The sequence below is a fragment of the Cinclus cinclus genome, chromosome 5, assembly GCF_963662255.1.
Source record: "Cinclus cinclus chromosome 5, bCinCin1.1, whole genome shotgun sequence".
Taxonomy (NCBI): domain Eukaryota; kingdom Metazoa; phylum Chordata; class Aves; order Passeriformes; family Cinclidae; genus Cinclus; species Cinclus cinclus.
The window spans coordinates 32776766-32800243 of NC_085050.1; the positions used below are offsets into that span (position 1 = coordinate 32776766).

Consider the following 23478-nt stretch of genomic DNA (forward strand, 5'->3'; position numbering starts at 1 on the left):
TTCTCAGTGGTAAAGAGGTCAGATGTACCTTGTGAATGGGAAAATGGATTTTTGTGTAATGAAGAAAACACTGCATTCATCAACCATTTAAATCAAGTTTTCCATTCAAAACCTATTGATTTTGAAGCCTCTGCTAGCCAAAAGTGCACAAGCTCTTAAATGTTTTGAGAATCTTAAAGGGCAACATGGAAAAAGGTCGATAAAAAATAATCCCTTTATGTGGTTTGTATTTTAAAAGCTCCTACAACAAAATTATGAAAGTTTTTTTCTTGCTTTATATATTGGTTGGATGATTCAGACTCAACATTATATGCTAGAGACTTTGAGAAAACAAATGTACATATTATACCTGATTTATTAAATTTCAGAGAGAAATTAAAAAAAATTAAAGAAAAAGAGAGAAGAAAACATCAACCTTTTTAGAGAAAAACCCAAGATATTCCACAGTGAGGTCATCATGCCACATAAAGCTCCTTGATCATGAGTTGCCTTTTAAGTATAGCTAAGAGAGAAGCTTCAAAAAATGAAAATTATTCCTGAAGTGCCTCTTCTGCACAGAAACTTCAGAAAAAGAGATAACAATGGAACAGACACACGTAATCTTTTGTCCACAACCTATTAGTTTGCTGAAAATCAAAGACTGACTCTTAGTATCAGGTCCCCCTTATGAAACAGTATGCCCTGACTCCCTGGGACCCCTGGCTTTATTGTGGCCATTTGTTCAACATGAGGCCCCTAAGGCAGGATGGTCCGAGCCAGCCTCAGCACCATTCTGCTATCTTTGGGGACCCCACAACAACAGTAAAGAGATATTATCACATATATTTAGAGTAAACAGAGGTTCTGCTTTTTTGCTTCTCTCATCAAATATCACATGTAGATTCCCGTGAGGAATTTTGGTTGACAGCTAGCTTTCCTAGTAAGATCAGCATTATTGCTCAGGATCCATAGTCCCCTTTGCATGCTAGGTACGAGAAACTGTGTGTTCCTGTTTATATACTTAAAATTACTATCACTTACGAATGCTCTGTACTTGCATTAAATATAGAGTCTTGGAGGAAAACTTTTGAAGTTTGATGATGTAAGTAAGACACAAAGGAAGGAAATGTTCCAAAAGAAGGAAAAAGAAATGGTGCCCATTTCACTTACCACTGTCTCCAGCAGGAACCGTTACAGGATGCGTTGGCACAGTATCAGAATTCACTTTTCCATTCTCAAATGTATCATTTTCAGTCTGCTGTAACTGCCAGTTGAGGCCAAACAGATGCATTGCTGGTGGTAGAGGATAGAGGTTATTTGATGCTTTTAACCACAATGACAAATTGCACAAATAACGACTTTCCATGCTTTGCAGTGGAACAGCAACTCGTATATTAAAAATATTAAATTACATGAACAAGCATTTGCAGACTAATAGTTTAGCAATGGCACAAAGCAATTACTATCACTGTCCTTTAATGATACAGTGCTTTCAGTGAACGCAGTTGACAGAAAGCTCACCAGTCTCATTTTGAGTCTTTTACTGGTCCCAAATCAATGTTCAAAAGGATAGGGAGTAATTATGTTCTTCTCCCTTTTTTTCATTTCTGATCCTTCTGAAGAGACAAATTTAAGTGAACTTCTAAACGACCTACTAAAATAAATTATTTTCCCAGCAGATGGATCCATCCTGGTTAGCCAGAAAGGGAAAAGAAAAAATACAGGAGGAGAGGAAGGAGGGTGCTGTGGGTGTTGCAGGGCTAACCTAAGATACAACCACTTCATACTGTCAACAACCCTGCACAACCTCTCGTTATGCCCATTCTCCACACTAGTCTACAAAATGAGACCAAGGTACGAGCAGAGCCAGGGAAACTGGGGCACCTTGCTCTGATAATGGCAATGCATAAGTTAGGTTTCTGAATTACTTAATTCCCTGCAACCACGTTCATTTGAAAGGTGATTTAAAGAGTTTATCTAAGTTAATTATGAGACAGAGTCAACCTTCCATGGTGTTAGGGGGAACTTAAGGAACCTTGATTACCAGGGATTAAGGAATGAACCTGGCATCTTAACTTTTAGGGCAAAAATATGGACAAAGAAACCCTATCTTAAGTGCTATACTGTGATACTCTCATGCAACTTCATGGTGTCTGTGTATTATTTTCTTCTCTTCCAATGTTTCTCTAATGGCACCAAAATTAATTTTATTGTAATTACTCTACTTTGCGTTTAGTGTAATGTAGATTTGGTCATTCCATGACAACAGTTATCTGCAAAGCAGCTAAAATAGTCTTTCAGTGCTACTAAGGAATAAAAATGCATGTGGAAAAAAAAGCCTGTCATCATGTATTTTGACTATTAGTGCAAAATATAAGGAAGATAATTCACTGTACTTTGTTGCTTCTGCTATTTCTGTCTCTCTAAAGCAAGATTACTGTTACAGTCGGTGTTACTAATTTATTCATTCCCTCGATGCGAGTGAGAAAAAATTCTTCATCCCATTTGGTTTAATCTCTGATCTTTAAATCTCTCTGTATTGACCATGGCAACCCTTACTTAAGATGAACAGGCATCAATGGAAGTTTAGTTAGCCAGGCAACTGCCGAATAAAGAGGTTGTCTGCCAGGTCTTTGCCTTAAAGCCTCCCCCTTACCCTGAACGAAACAAAAAACCAGAATGCCACTAAAGACCTGTTACTGAATACTTCAAAGACTGAAATCCTCACTACAGATGACATATTCCTTTTGTTCCAAGTTTCTGACTCTACTATTATGCTTCTTTCCCAGACCTTAAATTGCCTGTCAAAGCCTTATAATGTAGACTGTTCTTTGACCCTAAAAACATCTTTCTTTTAATCTCTCTCAACTCTTGTTAAACCATAAATCTGACCACCACCATCTCTGGCACATCACTAGAATTAGGCACTATTATTTTGACCCTACCTCAGCTGAAATCCTTATTTATGTATTGATCTCCTGACAAGCGTATCTCTTTTAATATATTTCAATGAAATCCCTAGGGTCAAACTTTACAACTTGTTATACTTCTTCATTTCACTGGCAGCAATGAAAGACTGCAAATAGCTAAATATTTCATTATTTAAACCCAGTACATTTCTTGTTTTCAAGTCTAGAGGTCTAAATCACTTCTCTTAAATTTGCTGTCTTCTTATCCCTTTTATTAGTTCTTCTGGAGAAAAACAATAAAGCGACATTCATTTTTTAAATCTAGAAACACGGGAGCTTACAACACCATTAACATCTGCTGGTGCTATGCACAATGCCCTGTGCCTCTTCATGCACTGGGAGATCAGAAGGGGAAAATCCAAAATGACCTTCTAGCCATTCCCTTGTAATTCAAAACAGCTGGAATTTGAAGTCTTCAAAGGCAAGGACTGTAGGATCAATACTGATTACATCAATATAACCACAATTACTGCAATGTAAATGAAAACTACCTTCTCTGTGTCTTGGTACTGGAGTGAGTCCCACTGTAGTTTGCTGTCAAAGATTGGGTATGTTAGCGGTATCCCTCAAGTACACTATTCCTCTCTGAGCTTTGACAATGAACTAAAAACAAGTTCAGTATACAATGTTTAATGAAAATGAACAGATGGATAAATGCAGCTGTTCCACAGATTGGGAATGTAGGAATATTTTTCAAGCAGACAAAAACTGTTGCTAGACAATTCCAATGACAAGACTTACAGTGTGTACTAATACACTAAATAATTCAACCATGCAGTCTCTCTGAGCTAGTGTTTTGGAATTTAGAGAATTCTCCTTTCACAACAAACATGAAAACAAAATGAAAGAAACAGGCTTGTTGCTAAAGTATCAAATTACAAGGCAGAATTTCTTTAGAGATGATGAACTTTAGGAACTTTAAACTGACTGATGAAGGCAAACTCAGGCACTACTCTGCCAATCAAAATTTGTCTTCTCTCAGCTAGCCATCAATATAAAAGCAAACTTCACATCTTTATCAGTTTTATAAGGAAATTGAGGCACCTGATAAAAATCCTTGATTGTATTATGAATCTATTTAGCTGCACTTGGTACTGGTACCTCAATGGGATGTCTGAGACCCTCAAGTCAAATGGCATGAACTAGTTCTGAATTTCCAAAGGGAGAATGACGCAATCAGACTGCACAGGTATACATGTCTGTCTGATTTTCTTCCGTCTAGAAAAGGATGCAGGCTTTCTTCCAGCCTTGGAATTAGAATGGAAATACAAAAGATCAATCCCCTTCTCTGTTTCTACTCTGTTCAGAGAAATACTAGGTTTACTTCTTTTTATAAAGAATTTGATATATAAAGCAAAACTTAGAGCACATTTGAAGCAAAATGCATTTCATTACTTCCTGCTCCTATTTTTGTCCCAAATCTAATGTAAAAAAAAGTGTATTGATTGTTGGATTAGATACTGCCTACCTAGTTTATTCCCAATCAATTTGGAATTTATTTAGTGTTCAGACAATGACAATGAAGCCAAGAGACCCTTCCTAGAGTCACCAGTTCTGATACCAACACGTGGATACCAACACATTAATGACTATCTTTACTTTGATGGCAGCAAGGACTTGTGTGAGAATGCTAAATGCCTCCAACCAGAAGGAAGGCAGGTTGCAATGGCTGTGGTCACAGATCACAACAACTCAATCCAAATAATCCACAGCTGCAAGAATAGATGAATTCTCAGGGGATGGGACAAAAGATGGGTTGTCACCTTTCCAAACGTGCCCACAAATCCTAACAGAGGCCTCCTTTTACTTGTATCAAGACTGGGATGATTGCTTCCACTATGGAACAGGATGGCTTTTTAAGCAGAAAACCAGATGATGTTATCTGGGAAAAGGAGTCCAGGAAGGCTGGATGTGCTTTAAAGGAAATCTTAGAAGCACAGGATTTAGGCCATCCCCATGTGTTGAAAGGTGGGCTGGTGGGAAAGAAGACAATCCTGGATGAACAGAGAGCTTTGAATGGAACTCAGGGAGAAAGGGAGAGATTATCATCCCTGGAAAAAGGCATCAGCAGTACAGAAGGATGCTTTTAAGGTGTTGTGAGGCCATGTGGGGAGAAAACTGGGAGGGCCAAAGTCCACCTTAATTTGGCCATCGCTATAAAAGACAACCAATGATTTTACAAACACATCAGAAAGAAAAGGAGGGCCAAAAACCTCCATCCTTTATTGGAGAAACAGTGACAAAAGATGAGGAGAAGCCTGAGGTACTTAATGCCTTTGCTGCCTCAGTTGTTAATAACAAGACTAGTTGTCATCAAGGTATCCAGTCCCTGGACCCGGGGGACAAGAGACAAGGTGCACAACAAAGCCCACATAATCTGGAAGGGAATTGTCAGTGACCTGCTATGCAACTGAGGCACATACATGTTCATTGGGCCAGATGGGATTCAACTGAGTATTGAAGGAGTTGGCAGAACAGCTCAACAAGCCACTTCCAATCACTCACCAGCAGCCCTGGTCAAACGTGGATGTCCCGGGTGAGTGCAAGTTGGCAAACATGATGCACATCTACAGGAAGGGCCAGAAGGAGTTTCCAGGGAGCTACAGACCTGTCAGCCTGACCTCAGCACCAGGCAAAGTCACGGAGCAGATCATCTCGAGTTCCATGAGCCCAGGATAAACTGGGGATCAGGCACAGCCAGCAGAGGTTTACCCAAGGCAGGTTCTGCCTGACCAACCTGGTCTCCTGTGACAAACTGACCCACTTAGTGGATGAGGGAAAGGCTGTGGATGTTGCCTACAGTGACTTTAGTGAAGTCTTTGATACTTTCTCCAACATCATTCTCCTGGAGAAGCTGGCTTTCCATAGTGTGGCTGGGTGTACTCTTTCCAGTATAAAAACTGATTGGACCAGCAGGCCCATCCAGTTGGTGGTGAATGGAATTGCACCCAGCTGGTGGTCAGTCATGAGTGGTGATCCCCCACAGCTCAGTACTGGGGCCAACACTGTTTAAAATCTCCACTGACAACCTGGATAAGGGGATCAAGTGCACCCTCAGCAAGTTCACAAATGACACCAAGTTGGGCAGGAATGTTGATTTGTTGGAGAGTAAGAAGGCTCTGCAGAGGGATTTGGATAGGCTGGATCAGTGGGACAAAGCCAATTTTATGAGGTTCAAGAAGACCAAGTGCTGAGTCCTGCACTTTTGTCACAACAACCCCATGCAGTGCTACAGGCTGGGGGAGGAGCTGGAAAAATGTCCCGCAGAAAAGGACCTTGAAGTGCTGGTTCACAGCAGCTGAACATGATTCAGCAGTGCCCAGGTGGCCAAGAAGGCCAATGGCATGCTGGCCTGTATAACAGGCCTACAAAATAGTGTAGGACTACAAAAATAGTGTGGCCAGAAGAACCAGGGCAGGGATTGCCCTATCTGGCACTGGCAAGGCCACACACCAGATGCTGTGCCCAGCTCTTTTCACTACAGGAAAGACATTGAGGTACTGAAACACATCCAGGGAAGGGCAATGAAGCTGGTGAAGGGTCTGGACCACAAGTTTTATGGGGAGCAGCCAATGAAGCTGGGGTTGCTTAGCCTAGAAGAAATGAGCTTCAGGGAGAACCTCATGATCCCTACAACCACCTGAAAGCAGGCTGTAGTAAGGTGAGTGTCAATCTCTTCTCCCATGTAACAAGCAACAGGCCAAGAGGAAATGGCCTCATATTATGCCAGGGGCAGTTTAGATTAGGTATTAAGAAAAAATGTTTTCATGGCAAGGATTGTAAAATATTGGAATAGACTGCCAAGGAAATCATTGAAGTCACCATCCCTGGAAGTGTTAAAAAAACCTCTGAATATGGCTCCAGGACATGGTGGTGGTGCTAGGTTGATGGTTTGACTTGATGATTTTTAAGGACTTTTCCATCTTTAACTATTTAACCTATGATCAAAACCTATGAAAAAACCTACCATCTTTAACCTAGGATTCTAGGATCTTCTACCTATTCTTCTGTTTCAGTCCCTACATCTATTCTGCAAAGTAATCTCTAGCTACCAAGAGTTATTTGTTGCTAGCATTTACCTTTGGACTGACTTGTTTAAGGCAGCATTTGTACTGCTACTGGACAAATTATCTGCATGGCCAGCCTTTAGAGTGTGGTGAGGAGTGCATTCCCTCTAATGGAGTGGAAAGAAGAGGCATCAGAGATGAGAAAACTCTCTCAGATCTGGGCTGCTCTTGGCATGAACACAGTACCAGTGTCTGTGTGTATGTGCGTGTGGTGCTGGTGAATATGACTAAATTCACCAGAACAAATCCCAAACATAAAAGCAGTAACCAAATTAATAGTTGGGCCCTTGCCTTCCTCTTTCCCCTTCTCCCCTCCAAATGGACTGGGATATTCAAAAATTCAGAACTCAGATTAAAGGAGTGCATTTGTACCAACAGTAGCCTTAATGCTAACATAAAAATGCTATCATTTGTTGCAGGCAATTGGGTAATCTTGCCATCTGTCACCACACAGTTCACTGAACTGTTTTCTGAACCATCTTAAAACTGATTTTTCAAGCTTGGTTGATTCGTGATCACTGCATAACTGAAGTCTAGTTATTTTGGTTTGTAATCAGTCTACAAAGCCTTCCACGTCCACTCAATAATTAAAATAGCAACTAAGAATACATTTCACACCAAACACTTGGAAAAAACCCATCACTAGTCTACACTGTGTAAAACATTTTGCAATAATCTTCAAGAAGAAGCTGTCCATTTGTTGTGCATGCTCCTTTCTCAAGCTAGTAATTTGGTGCTTTCTGTATTACCTTTACAAGGAACTTGTTCTTGAGCAAATACACTGTATTGTCACTTCAAAACCTTCTGCAAGACTTTCTTGCATCCAAAAAGACATCAGTCCTTTATTAGTATGTCATGAAAGATGGGTAATTTATGTAACTAAGTGGCAGAACTAGAACTAGGGATGACAACAACCTGCTGCATTTGCTGCCTTACTCAATATCTCAAAGTTCTCTTCTGCCAAATGATGAGAGCCATAAAAAAGAAATGTAACAGAAACCAATTCATGTAGCTGTTTTACCATTTAGCAAGAACTGGATTTGTCTGATTTTTTTCCCATCTTCTCATACACTTGAATGCTATAAGGATAGGACAGTTAGCTCACAAAGGAAATAGACAGATATTAGCATGATCCAGTATCCAGCTTTGAACAGAAAACAAAGTTTAGATCAGATGTGGATATACACACAATGCTGGGGTTCATGGCTATCGAAGTTTTTTTTTTTTTTTTTCTTTGTAGAAAAGGGTAGCAATATACAGTAAAAGCCAAAGAAACTTATTTATTGTTCTGGTCAAAATTCAAGGTTGTCTCTATCATAACTCACCAGGATCAACCACAACTTTTTTCTAAAGTACTGAAAGTGACAAATATGCTCACATGAAATACAAAGGGCATAGCAAACACCCTGTGAGCTGTGTAGGTGAAAGAATCACAGATGCAGATCATAATGATGCACAAACAAAACCATGCCCATACAAGCACAGGCCTTATTCACAGAAGCAGTCCTACAGTAATGGAAAAGGTAACCCTCTGAAGCACCAGTCAGAAGTGCCAACAATTCAAGACCTTCCATTCTGAATATGGCAATGCAGGAAAGAATTCTAAAGATGACACAGGGTGTTCCAGGAGAACAAGAATTCACAGGTAGCAACAGATTTAAAAATCAACACTAGACAGCAGAAAGAAAAAAACACTGGCTGTCTCTAAAGAGCAAGCATCTCCCCAAAACCTCCAGAGGCAAGGCCTATGGCATATGTTCTATGAACATAAAGAACTCAACACCATAGGGGAAGTTGGCAAGAGGAAATGAATGATACTTGACCCTCCTTTCCTTTTCCCGTGGGTTTCACAAGCTATGGTAATCAAGTCTCATTATTCATGAAGTTGTGCTTGAAGATGAGCTCCTTGCTAAGTTATTGAACTCCAGTTATTGAACTCATGTTCCAGGACTGCCACTGCTACATATTTCTGGGTGCTGATATTTTCAAACCATGATTAAAAAATTTGCTTCCTTAGAATTAATTTAAAAATCTTTATGCACACTTGAACATAAGGAAAAGTGAACATAATCTACATTTAAAGCAATGCAAAAAAAGATTATAATTTAAACTAAGCAAATTGCAATTATTGCTCAATCCTGTTGAAGGATTATCTTCTAGTTCATCTCCCTGTTGGCAATACATTTTAAAATGAAATATTTGAACACTGAAGTGGTTTTCAAAATTATCTTCCATATATTTTTCTTGCAGCCATAATTAGAATCTAAACCTATTTTATTCTGAAGGACCTGAAGTGGACCAGAAGATGTGCAAATGAACTGTCAGTGATTTGCATTCATTTGCTTTTTTCAAGATAATAGGATACCTTGGATGTTGCTGCAGATCAAATAGTGAATTAAAAATAGTTAATTAAAATCTTAAATAAAGTGAATTAAAAGTTACAAGGACAAGTTCTTTATTTATTACTGTTTCTCTCAAACCAATAAAACCCCTGTTATTTCTAAATTTAAAAAAACTTTAAAGTACATGCTTTTGAGCACCTTCAAAAGATTAGTCACCAGAAGCATCATATAAAAGTTGCTGAACATATATGCTGAATGTAAAACATTTTAGTATAGTGCTATATGAAAAACTCAGTAATACCTATCAAGATCAATATACTAAGTGAAAAACGCGTATTTTCCCTTTTATCCTGAACAGTTGAATGGGTTTATTGATTTTACTGTTTCATCCGCAAAAAAAAATCCAACCTGTTTAGTCTATTCCTCATTTTCACTTGGAACCTTTTAACAATGAATTTGCAAAACATAAAAAAAAAAAGCCTAGAAAAAATACAGCAACAAAGATGTATCAGCTATCTACTGTGGATAAACTTACTCTTTTTGACTACTAATCAAAGATGATTACATGGCACTTTAAAGCATTGTTGCATTTGAGCTGTTAAGGAAGATGTGTGCTAGTCTTGATGTAAAATTTTTTACTATATTCACCCCAAGATGGAACATTTGTTTGTCAGAAAACCTGTATGGCTAGATGTCTCATTTCAGTTGTCAAGCCAGGGACTTTTATGTAACAATAGTCTGATTCTGTCAACTGCATTATACAAGGCACATTCAAAGCTTGAGGGAGAATCCAGATTTCTTAAAACAGAAACAAAAATAATTTTTCAGTAGCTGGTCATTTAAATAAGATGCATATTATGTCTTGTTTCAGATTTGCCCATTTATTCTGATGAACAGCAAACTTACTCCATTTTGTAATAGTCTCCAGCATACCCTAAATAGTCTCAGTATTATCCTGGACTTTTTCCTTAGCATAAACTTTTTTTTTTTTCCAGCTAATGTTGTACAGTCTAAAAAAGATGGTGAAAAATCACTACAAGTACAGAAATGATGGGGAAGTGCACATTAAATGTGTATTGAATTGGACTCTTGAGGTAAGGGTTATTTTGTTCGTAGAAAGTCAGGAAAAACATCATGTATATTTTGGATTTCTATCTAATAAAGTCATACTCAAAGATTTTAAGTACTGGGGAGAAGAAAATTTCCCTGATTTACACATGTCAAGACCAGGTTAAGACTACAGGCTAATAAATTTTCTGTATTTCTTCAGGGATTTCTTTATTTTATTGCTTCTCATTCTATAACATTTCCTTTTCTTCCTTAAACTTGCTTTCTAGAAAAAAGCTGAGGCTCATGTTTTTTTCATCTATTTCAGTTTTTTTTCCACAACTCCAACAGCAGTATTGCTTTGTTCTTTAGATCACACCCCCACAGTGTTAAGAAGAGCAATGACAATGTAATGTCTCAAAATAAACTGGAAACACCTTTCTTAGGTAAGAGTGTTGATGAAGCGATCCAACAATTTTTATAGTTCAATAGCCTTAGTTATTACAGAGAAACCAACCACCCCAAACCCAAACCCAACAGAACCACCACAAATCCCTTGAGGGAAATAATTAAGTGGCACTACATGATCATGCATAGCTTATTTGCATGTTGATGGCACAGAGAAGTGCAGTCTGATGAAAAGATTTATGAACCAAAGGAAAAAGAAGCAGGGGCCAATTAATGCAATGTTCAAAGGACACACTGAGCTGGGAGTTTATACTGTATGGTGAAACACTTGTGTTACGTATTTCCATCTCATGACTGGCTAAAAAAGATCAAAGCTTTTTTTATTCCATATTAAGATTGACAGAATATTACAGCAAACATGCTATAAGGATAAATGTAATAAGCTTTAATAAAAAATGATAATAAGGCTTGATAAGAACTTTTGGAATGTCACCAAATCTGAAATGTAAGATGAAAGCATCTGCATGTAGAGATTGTAGTATGTTATTTGGAACCCCATGGAGCTAAACTGTGATTAGAACTCCATATTTTTCCATAAATTAGCTTTTGTTTTGAATTTCCTGCTGAGATCATATGCAAGTTGATTGAACGTGCAAGTCAATATATAGGTTTTCTAATCCTTTGCTGTTTTTTTGGCTTCATGGTATCACAATTACAGCAGTCCACTTGTAGATCAAAGGTACCTGATTGAGGCCTAAATAAAGTAACTTATAACCTCTTTACAAAACTTCTTCGTGGTGATTTAAACCTCTCAATGGTAATTACCACTCACCTACCTGAACCATACAATTATGTAGATGCATAAGCCAACCACTACATGCAGATAAACTTGCAAGACCACAAAATTTCCACATGAATCCACACAAAAAACCAGAATGGACATGCTCAGTTCACCTTCAAGGGGGCCTTTATATACAACTCTACCTTACCTCAACACCTCCAATGTAAACTTGTAAGCCATTAGCTGTCTGCATAAGCAAAAAAATCTCATGCAAATTCTTGGTTCAAAACCCCAAGGTTTACAACAGCTCAGTGATTGCAGTCATCCTCTTATTGGAACATCACCACCACTCTAGGGACTGACCATTAGATAGGGCATCCTTCGTTATATAGTCATTAATATGTTTTATGTGCACTGCAGTAACATACCATGTTCCTCCACTAAAGTGAAATGTGTTTCTATGAAACTATTCCTGTTAGCAAAGTTATACTGGAGGTACAGGAAAAACACTATCAACAGAAAAAAGTAACTTACCATGCATGATTTATGAAAGGAAATTGTGACATAAAGACAAACTTACAGTTAGTTGTTTGTAAAGATAGTGAATTACTTGCAAGTCAGGTTGTAAACCACTTTCTATTTTGTATCACTTATCTAAGCCTTGGAAAAGACAAGTTAGGATTACATGGATTTTTTTAATGGATTTCACATGGATTTTTTTTTTCTCTTTAAATTTAAATCAGCCATAACACTGCAGAGTAAAATCTTACAGGTGATATTAAGAATAGCTAGTCGTGGCTCTAAAGTAACGGTCACTTATAAAATTGATAGAGAAAGCCAACCACTCCTTTTAATGTGTGAAAAGACATTGGATTAGTAATAAGGATGTGTTTTTAAATTGTCCTCTACTTTTGGCTACAGTTGAATTTAAATAATAGTAAGGATTGCATCTCTCCTTTTCAAATGTGGATACCTCAATTTCATTACCTCTACTTGAGAGTACTAACAGGAGGCAGGAAAGAAGTAGATGGAAAAATAATTAAAATCCTGGGAATTAATTTGAAAACATAAATAACTTTTCCTTTGCAGCATGAAAAGATTTGGAGTGAGTCAAATGAGGACCCACTGTCCAGCAAAAATGCCTCAATAAAAAGGGGTGTGAGACCCGGCATTTCAAAGATGAAAGAGAAGGTAAAACAACAGATAAACTTGGAGCTTCCACAAGTGAAGATTAATTTATTGTACCCATTTATTGTGTTACACCTCAGTGGTTAGTGGTAGGTTAACTCTATGCAGTTGGATATTGTTTTAGTTTTCAACGAATTATTATTGAAATAAAAATACTAGTCTTCCTGCACCATAATAAGGGTAACTTAGAAGTGTTTTTAAATTAAAAATCCCACAGCAAACATACCTACTTCTATACTTAAAAGTTTCTGGAACTAGCTAGTTTTCCAAATTGGTGATATTAATTTATGTATCTAACCCTCCCCACATTACTGCTTCTATAGAACTAGTAGAAGTGATACATTTGTGTGACTCTATTCTATTAAATATTGTCAAAAGCATTCTGCTTTTGTTTTATTGGCTTTATTATTGAGGAATAATATGTTTTGAAATGCAAATGTCCACATCATCTAAACAGTTGTAGCACATTTCTTTTTTCTGGATTATAAAACTACAAATGCTGCTATAGGTGACAATTCCTAAGAGGCTTGGTTTTTTTTTTTTTTTTTTTTGGTGAATGATGTTGTCTGAAATGGCATCAATTTCCTGTCTACTTCAGAGGACATCTAACTTTCATCCATAATTAATCCCTGCAGTGGGGTAATTACATCCATATAAAAACCACGTGTTCTTGTGATCTCAGCCATAAATGTAATATCAAATGGTACTGCTTACAGCAAGGTGGGACACAAGTACTAGACCTTTTCCTTCTATAGTGCTTATGTATGGAGAGGTTTACCAAAATCTCATATAAGCCAGACATTTTTAACAGCATGAATTTTTTTTTAAAACATTCAGAAAGAGAACAAGCTGTTCTCTTCACAATAAAAAAAAAAACAAAACAACAAGAAAAGATTGCAGTTTACAGAAAAGATGCAATATTTACACAAAAAAAACCCCCAGCTTTAATGCATGTATTGTAATTCAAATACCCCAGCAGACAGCACAAGTCTAAGAGCTGGCTTATTTCTTCACAGGCATGAGTTAGAAATTAACTGAAACTACCAGCAAAGAAGAGAAGATTAATCCTGTGTCCACAGTAACTCGAGTAATCACCCAAGCAAATTATCTGCTTTGCAAAATCTCTTGAACATAAGCATTCATTTGAATTTGCCTACTACTAAAATACACTACATGTTTACTTGGACTGATAAAATACAAAGAACACTTCTAAACTACTCTAAGCTTGCTCTTTATCAAAAACCAGTACATTTTAACTGAATATCTCATTAGTCTGAAAAATTGCTAATATCTGGGAGTCTGTCAGAAGACTACAGGAGGAGTGCAGAAGGACACACGTCTCCACAAAACTTCCTTGCAAGAGACTTCAGTTTTCCTGAAAGCAGCAGCCAGATTTTGAAAATGCATAATACTGCTTCACAATATTATGTGTGGGATTTATAGGCAATGAAATCACCATGCCATCTTGCAGATTATTACTACAACTCTTATATTGCCAGAATTACTGAGTTTCAATTTTCTCTACTGGGCAAAAGTACAAGGGTGACAGGACTATTGCCAAAACGTTTGTGATAAATCTTAATTAGAATACAAACCTTTGGAACAGAGGTGTGCCTTGACAGATTAAATTTTTTAATCCCTTGAAATCTTGTCAAGTCTCTTTTAACCTCCTGATTGTCAATTACATGTTCCTACATCCTTCCATGTGAGGATTATCTTTCTCAATGAACGTTTTATTCTCAGTGCCACTAACAATAATGGCAAGTGACATCCACAACACCAATCAAGTATGAATTCCCTGCACTCCTGAAACAGTAACATTATGCTTTGCACTTATCTGGAACATAGCAACAAGATCTTTGCTTTAAAAACATAAACAAAAGGCATTATCCATAATAGGATTCTTGCAAGAGACCAGAAAGTATTTTTCATGTTTATGCTTCAAGACACAGATGTTCGACATGTTTAGATTTTGTACTATTTCAAAAGAGATGTTAAAAACACTTTCAGTTCAGTAAGGTGGTAAAGCACAACAACTTCATTTTTGGACTAGTCATTCTATCTCTGTCTACCAGTCTTGAAAGAAAGAATATGGTGACCATAAGAAATTACATTATTATTTACAAAATATTTCCATTCTAAAGAAGCCAAATGAGCTCATCACCAATGCTGTAAACATTATATGAAACACATACAGATATCTAAAATTCATAGCTTTGAGATACCAAGGAAAATAATTTGATCACATGACAGACAGCTGAAAACCTCTGTAACGCACAGTACTAGCTGTAATATTAATCCTCATTTTAAAGCAAAAAAACAGTGTGAAAAGTCACATTTGTATCTGAATACTGCCATTTACTAGACACATGTCAGGAATGAGTGAAAAGAGTTGCCTGAACCAATTTTAGCTATTAGTATGGCAAGGGCTACATTTATCAATTATCCAGCTTTTACAATTCTATTTTTAAAGATTTTTTTAAGGACTGAAATGGAAGCAGCATGAGGTACTTCAGACTTCAAGGACTATTCTAAGGTCCATTCAGGAGTTAAAATCCTTTAGAAATTTCAGGAGGTGGTTTTCTAGCTGCTAAATAATTGTGCTGTACTACATTCACCAGGTGTATGACCACACACTGAAGGCACAGTGGAAGTGACTACACACCCTTTGGCCTGCCTTCTAGTTAGGCTACATACCTGCTCTTCTGGCAGGAGAGAGCAACATGTGGCACTGATGTCTAAAACAACAGGCAGGGAGATTTTGCCAGGTGCAGAGCAGAGCCACACCTGCTGGGAAGGCAGAGCCCTACGCATGGTGCTGCCATGGGCAGCTTCTGGCTGCCCTGACACTTGCAGCTAGGAGAGATATGGAAACATTCATTCTGGACAGAAGAGAGACATCACTATGCAACTTAACCACAGCATCTTGAGAGGCAGCTACTTTCAAATCCCACCAAGCTTTGATTTTGAAAAAAAAAAAAAAGATGACCAGGAACATTGCTGCCGCCTCAAAATGCACTAGACACATTAAACCTTCCTTAAAAGCCCCATGAATTGTTAAAATGAGTAGTGAGTCTACACTTTGCAAGAAATTATGCACTTTCAGCAGTCCTGGAGACACTGGCTGTCTTCACTACTCCAGCTATAGGCACACAGTGAGCAAGAGCATGAGAACAGAAATGTGGTTCTGCTAAGTGGGGCAATCAGACAACACTAAAAAGCTATGCTTTGATAACTAGCATGCTTTCTCAGAAAGGTTTACATAAGAGAAGTTTGCCTGCTGTAGATTTTTGCATGGTAGTTTGAATATATTGCAATTGGTATATTTGGTAAACTGTGACATTTTGGAGAACTTCCTTCAAATGATGAGAGTAGATCAAAAGGAAAACTATTTTTTTTTTTTTTAAGATTCAGACATATAAATATATTAGTTTTCCTCATGGCTTTATTTCGGGAAAAAAAAGGGCTGAGAGCATAAACCTCGCTAACTGTAAAAATCTGCCACATATCTATAGACAGAGAACGTATTTCCAACCCACACAGCTCAGTGAAGCTCCAGACATAGCTAAGGTCCCAGCAAAACTGAGTGAAACAGACAGAAAAGGGAAGAGAATGAAGAAAGCCAAAATTTCTTGATGAAACTCTCAGTGACAATAGCATTACAATACTAAAAATCAAATGTATGTCAAAAAGAAAAAGAGTTTCTATAAACATCTAATGAAAGGTAAGGTGATTAATGGCAATTAAACCATATTCTCCCTCATGCCTGTTTATTAGAATACCTACACTGGGTATTGTAATAAAAATTCCATTTAAATGGCATTATTAATTAAGTTGTTTTCCTCATTCCTGGCAGTAACTGAGCTTTACAAACAGCAGAATAATATTAATTTGGCATTGCAATCAAAAAGAAATATTCTATTGTTCTTTACTGATGAAGTAAAATAGATTCTTAGGTATATTTAGTCATTGCTTTAGTCACAGAATTCAGTTCTGTAATTGCTATGGCTGTAAATCAATTAGTTTTGGGGACAGTGGTTCTGTCCTACTATGACTTCTGCCACTGAACCCAACAGGATGGGCAGTTGGTCCTCCACAGTCTGGGAAGAGATGTGAATGCCACCAGTTGTCATGCTAAATCCTGAATAATATGGGACAACCACAGACAGCAAACCCAGAAATATCACTGAAGACATAGGAAGCTAGCCTCAGTCTGCAGAAACAGACAATTAAATAATTTAAAACAATTATTTAAAACTCACCTCAGGTAGTTACACACTATCTTTCACACCTCACATCCTTCTGATGTGTCAGTCTCCTGTAATAATGAAACTGATTTGCTATTTTTCCTGAACACTTCCTTCTTCTCTTTCTACCTTAAAACCTCAAGTTGCTCTGTTTTTAATCTCAGGAAGTTTTTGAGGTAACTCTGAAGACAGTTTTCCATTATTAGAAATATACTAGCACATAATGTTCAGCTTATTTTTAGTATTTTGGGATGATGATAAAACTGTAACATTTTTAGATAGACAAAAAGCATGACCACTTATTATAATAACTGCAGAATTAGCACAATGTATCTATTTTATACATTTATATTAAATATCAATTATCTGTAATTATCAAACATGACTTTCTAGTCCGGTATCTTCTCCATTTACATTTAATTTGAAATTTGCATTATGATCATACAGTCATCTTGATGCCCTAAGTTTTAGCTTATATTTTTCAGATTCTGTATTGCCTTGGTGTGTGACTGAGCTTCATATAAAATGCTAGCAAGTTCTCCTCAGAGTTTAGTTAGATAAAACAATCTCTTCCAGCCCGAGAACCAAGGACACTGTTGCAGCTTCAGGCCCAAGAAGTGTAAACAACAGCTGATCAAGGAGAGCAACCTGGGAGGATGGGACTTCATAACCTGAAGCTGTAATTGGACAATTAACCCCAACATGTAAATGGACCAAAACTTATAAAAGGGTGAAAACTCGTGACATGCCATCCATTTTGGGTCCATCTTCGGTAGAGCCACGGCTGGGCTCTTGTACTGCCCAAGGTGTATCCTTTGAAGGCCTTTTAATAAATACCTACTTTATCCTTTTAGCACTGTCTAGCTTCTGGTCCAGGTAACCTCTCTAGGCATCAATCTGTCTTGCAGCAGAACCCAAGTTTGTCTACTGTTTCTCATAGAATGAAGTATCAACTAAATGTTTTCCCAGAAGATATTTCACCTCTTAAATCTAAATGCTAGCTTTGTTTTGTGTCCAAAAATGAATTTGCTTAAGTAGAAAATAGGAAAAGTGGTGATAAAAATGATAAAGGCATTAGTGACATAAATAATAATGTGTCCTTTTAAATGACATAAAATTCCTTTTTTACTTTTTTTTCTTTTGTTTTTCTTTTCTTTCTACAGAAGAGATGCCCTTCTGTTATCACCAACATGTAAATACTTGCTTTATCACAATGAATAGCTGGCTGGTGTATATTCTTGTTCTGACCACTGACTGATGAGATAAGGCTAACAAAATGATCAATCCCAAATTACACAAAGAGTAAAGTGCTCACTGACTTGAAAGTATGACAGGTTGCTGTGAAGCAGTCAGGACAGGAAAGGCCTGACTAAATAGCTCAGGTCCTGCTGTGCATTCAAATGATGGTTTATGTTCCTGGAAATTTATTTAGCAGACATAAAGACAAAATTCATGACAGACACCTGCAATTTTTCAGTACAACTCTTCACGCTTAGTTGACTGAATCTGGTATCGTGCAGTTCCAGCACTGACTGAGGAACTGAACTGCTCCCCTCTTCAGTTCCATGAACAGTGAAAATGGCAGTAATTTCTTGTATTGATTTCGACAATGTCAAGACAGTGCCATTGGCAATGGAGAATCAATTGCTAGAGCAACTCCTGGGGAAGAAAGAGGGGCTCTGAGGTCCCCAAATTCTCATTAATTCTATCCATTAATTGCTGAATCTACACTACAGCAGAAATAATTAGTACAGCACAAATCAGTTTGTTAATACAGCTGGTCAGAGTCTGTGATATGTAATAACATATTGGAAACTACTCCTTCTGACTGGTTAGCTCTCCATAATTACACAGTAGATTTTTCTGTTAGGAAAAATCCATATCCAAGAACAACAAGCTCCTTCACTTAGTAAAACCCAAGTGGACAAGGAAGTTCTCAAAATGTGGAATTGAAGGATGGTGTTTACATATGAAACTTTGACTTGGTGCTCATTTTTGACCTAGGAGGTGCCCTTCAGAACCTTCCTTCAGAACTTGCCATTCATTCATTCATTGCACGTGATGCATGCTGAATGAGGCAGTAAGCCATAGGGAAACGAAGGACCAAGTTCCGTGTTGTCTCCACATTGTAAAACTGGACTCTGTTTATGGCTCTCACATAGGCTCCCTGTACCAAGTTGGTTAAAACTGTTAATGTGTATATAGAAAGAGGTCAAACAAAGGCAACTTCAGGCTTATTACTCTTTAATGGCTTGTATTTAATACTGTTCTCCCTAGTCTTCCAAACAGGGAAGAAGATTCTAAAATCTTCATGCTGGAAAAAAGGTTGCTTTTTTCCTTGGTTTCAAATCTGATTACAGACAGAAGTTAAAAAGTGAGAAGCTTAAAGAAATTCCAGTGTAAAACTGATCTCAAAATGAGGCAGTTTAAATTCTTTACTCCCCATTTTGTAATCCATTATTTCAGAAAGCTTCTCCTTGAATCCTTTATTCTTACACTAAGCTATTTTTAATTCGTGTCTTCTGTATGTTGCTATGCTATCTTTTGGTTCAGCATTTGCATGTTTGTGTTGCTTTACTTCTTTCTCAACCATTTAACAGTAGATGAAGCCTCTAAGCAAAGGAACAACATTTTCCACAACTCCCTTCTATTTTCTCTAAAAATTAGCAGGTCTAATTGACAGGAATAGTCAATAGTTAAATATTTTGTACATTGCAGAATAGTTGAGAGAGACCATGAGGGCTAATACATGGGAAGACTTTCCTTTAGACTGAAAGAACATTTTCAATTTCTTGTGATTCCAAGACTGCATTAAGTGGCTTTAGAGCGTAGTGTTTGCTCTGGTCTCTACCCATGCTGACACTCTCTGCTCTCACCTCATCTTTTCAGACTTTGTAAACGTAGGAGTCTTTCCTGTCAGAGTGATGGAAGAAGTGCAAGACACACCAGACTCTTGATGCAGCTCCTTCCTCTGGCTGGGCTAATTGACGGAGCAGTAGTTGACTGAGCAGTTCTGCAAAGGCAGACATGAAGTCTAGCAAACTGTCTCTTCTGCCTTATGTTGTCTGAGCAGAGGCAGTGAGCTCTCAAGTCACTTTCTCCATCCCATACTCACTGTAACTGAAATAAGCCTGGGCATGACACGTTCATCTCTTTTCAATTCTGAGAAGGGTTGGGTTACACCACCAATGGAAAAGCAGTCTATTAGTCCTTCAGTCTGCAGCTGCCACAGTCACACAGTGGACATCAGCCACACCTTATCAACGTGTAATGGCATATTTTGCTGCAATCATGCTGCGAAATGTGATTTCCCAGCTCTTGACGGTGATACTTCATATTGAATTTGTTCTTTCATGCAAATGCTACAAGATGGTAGCATTTTCACACTTGTGCCAACATATCTCTGTGAAGTTCAAAACATGTCTCAAACTGGCTATGCAAATGTGACATGCCTGAGCTGCTGTAAACTTCAGCAGAGATGCCAGACCACTGTTTTGGAGGCATGTCACAGGGTGCTAGAGGTCACACAATACTGCAGTCCTTCCCTTCTTTTTATGTTACAATCGATTTCCTACTCAGTCATTTCCCTTTCACACCTATGTTACGAAACATGTCTCCTCTGAAGACAGACTAAAAGGGAGTTGAGGTTTCTCAGCCCGAAGAAGAGAAAGCTCTGGGAAGACCTTACAGCAGCCTTCTATTACCTAAAGAGGACCTGAAAGAGACCTGGAGAGGGACTTCTCACAAAGATGGGAGAAAAGGGAATGGGTCTAACTGAAACAGGACAGGTTTAGATTAGCTATTAGGAAGAAATTCTTTGCTGTGAGGTGGTCAGACAACAGAACAGGTTGCCCAGAGAAGTTGTGGATGCCCCATCCCTGGATGTATTCAAGGTCAGGTTGGGTGGTGCTTTGAGCAACCTGATTAGCACAAAGTGTCCCTGTTCATGGCAGGGGGTTTGGAACTAATTTTAGATATCTGTCTCAGCCCAAACCATTCTATGAAACAGTTAACCAAGACGAAGGAGTGCTTCCATCTTGCATTAACAATTTCTACTGATTTATACTCGGATGGCCTATTAAATGGGGAATATTTCTGATATTACATCTGCAGAGATGGGAAAACCACATATATGAATGAGTGCAATCCATTTGTGATTTTATGGACACAAAGCTCTCTAGAGAGCATCTCTGAGTGCTGAATTTTACATTTAGATTGCTGAGTTAGCTGAAATATGTGTAATATTACCAGTAGGCATTGAGCTCCCTATTGACTGTGGGCAGAGGAAGGCTGTTGTGCATTGTTTATTTCAGCTAGGATGTGAGCTGGCTTGCACCCATGAAATGAAATGTTGTACAGCTATCTTTTCTTTACAGGGTATGTGAATAAATGATGTGTGGAGTTTTCAGCTCTTGCTCACTGGAAAGCTCAGTTCTTTTTCCCGAATACAGGAATAGAGGGGTATTAGACATGCTTATATTTCTTAATGTGCCTGTGGGAGAAATAAGCTGGTACAACTATCTTCCCATGCCCCTCAGATTCATGAGTAATCTGGCTCTTTGGGGCTAGCAAAGTGCAGAGCTCAGCTCACAGTCAGGTCTCCAGTGTTTTACTATATGTATGGCTGCTTTCCCCAGCTTCTGACAGTGATACTTCATGCCGAATTCTTTCTTTCTTATTTATGCATTTATTTAGTAGCAGATGTTTACTTCTGATGATTTATGAGGCAATATTACAGAGTTTTATAAGTGGGATTATTTCAATCCCACTTAAAAAAGATTGCGTGTCAAAAATTAAGTCTGAACCACAGGTCTAAACTCCTTGCACATTGAGACAAAATAACCACAAATCCAATGACTGAAGGAGGCTGAAGGGCAGCGGAAAAGCCTACATTTGCATATATGTCTTTTGCTCTTTGGGGTGGCAGCTGAGGTACAAAGGGTGCTCAGGGGCTCAGCTTTGCTGGGTCAGAGGGGAATTTCTCCAGCTACTCAGCAACCCAGTTTCTTGCATTGTTCACAGGAGTTTCAACTCAGTAAGAACTACTTCAAAGGCTCTACAGAACTTATGCTGTGTCTTGCATTGAAATGCAACAAGATTGTTTGAATAACGAGGATGAAGATTTAAGGATCTTAAGGCCTTCTAGGCTCTGTTATAGATTAATACTGATTTTAAAAAGAGGGAAGGAAAGAGAGATTGACTCCTTTCTGTTTTCTTTCCTCACTCCTCAAGATTCTAAACTTGTGTGCAACCAATAACAAAAACCAAACCCTAATACTTATATTTCCATACCTGTGGTGATCTAAACTTCTAATTAACAAGTCAGCTAAAAGAAAGTCTTTGAAGACCATTTATGGACTCAGAGATGAAAAAAACCTGTGACCTGGAGGAAGATACAAAGGAAGCAAGAGTGCAAAATGATCTTGTTCTGTTGCCTTTATTAATGTCACGGACATTTTCTCCTAGCCAAGCACTGCTCCTATTAAATGCTTAAAACTCAAATTGTATAATATGTATAGTGAACATTTATGAAAACAATTAATGAGATGAAGAAATGAAGGAAATAATTTAAAATAAAATTTTGAAAATGGAGTTTAACAAAAAAATAGAAAAAAGTGACAAAAATTAGAAATAACCCAAAAGAGAGAAGGAAGTCTACATCTTCACTGCATGTTGTCCTTTTGGACGATTATTTTCCCTATTTCACAATCAAACATCTGTACTAAACTTTTGCTCCAGCTCTATACACAAATATATATGCATGTAATGATGACGTTATAGTTAGCATTCCTAAAGATTGTATTAGCAATATTTCAGCAAAATGAGAGGAAAAGAGTTCCAAAGATATGCTGCAAGTTATGTTTGCATCATAGAATTTTTACAGCCTATATTTTACACATACTTTTATAAGAAATTGACCCCACATAATTTAATGTAGTCCAAATACTTCTTTGAAGTTAATTCACTGACCATCAAGCTACAGAATGCTTGCAAAATATTCAAATTTTCTAATTTATCTCAACAATTGTGACTTTTCAATAAATCCTTGTGGCTTTTACTGTCATCAAAGACTTTGCTAGTTAAAGGTTAGCATGTCACAGTCCATATACAATCCATCAGACACCAATGTTCATAGTGACAATTATAAAAAATGGGACTCACCTATAAAGTAGGACAGCAGTATTGCCAGCAGCACTGAGACCCCTACAGCACAGAGTGCAGTACATTTCCAGCTACAGTACTTCGAAGACTTCTTGAATTTAAAAGCACTTCTGGATAGAGTGTTCCTAGGTAGTGGCCGAGTAGGAGGGGAATAAACAGAGCCGGATGCCATTGTGTACCCTGGCGTTGCAGTACTGAACAGTGGTGTGGTCCCTGTTCCTGTTTTGAATAGGAAATGCCTGTGAAAGAAAGAGCATATGGCAAATTATAAAAGTAAATAAAGCTGGA

At 37.8% G+C, this 23478-nt stretch overlaps 1 protein-coding gene across 6 annotated transcripts in view; it reads right to left on the minus strand.

The window, feature by feature from the left end:
* The window catches only part of TENM3 (teneurin transmembrane protein 3), a 309761-nt gene that overhangs the window by 92332 nt on the left and 193951 nt on the right, over positions 1-23478 (minus strand). For all 6 annotated transcript variants that reach the window (XM_062492838.1, XM_062492835.1, XM_062492834.1 and 3 more), the window contains 2 exons: positions 23191-23429; positions 1150-1272 (listed from right to left, as the gene is read on the minus strand). In XM_062492838.1, the coding sequence (XP_062348822.1) occupies positions 1150-1272; positions 23191-23429 (362 nt within the window). The remainder of the gene's footprint in view (positions 1-1149; positions 1273-23190; positions 23430-23478) is intronic.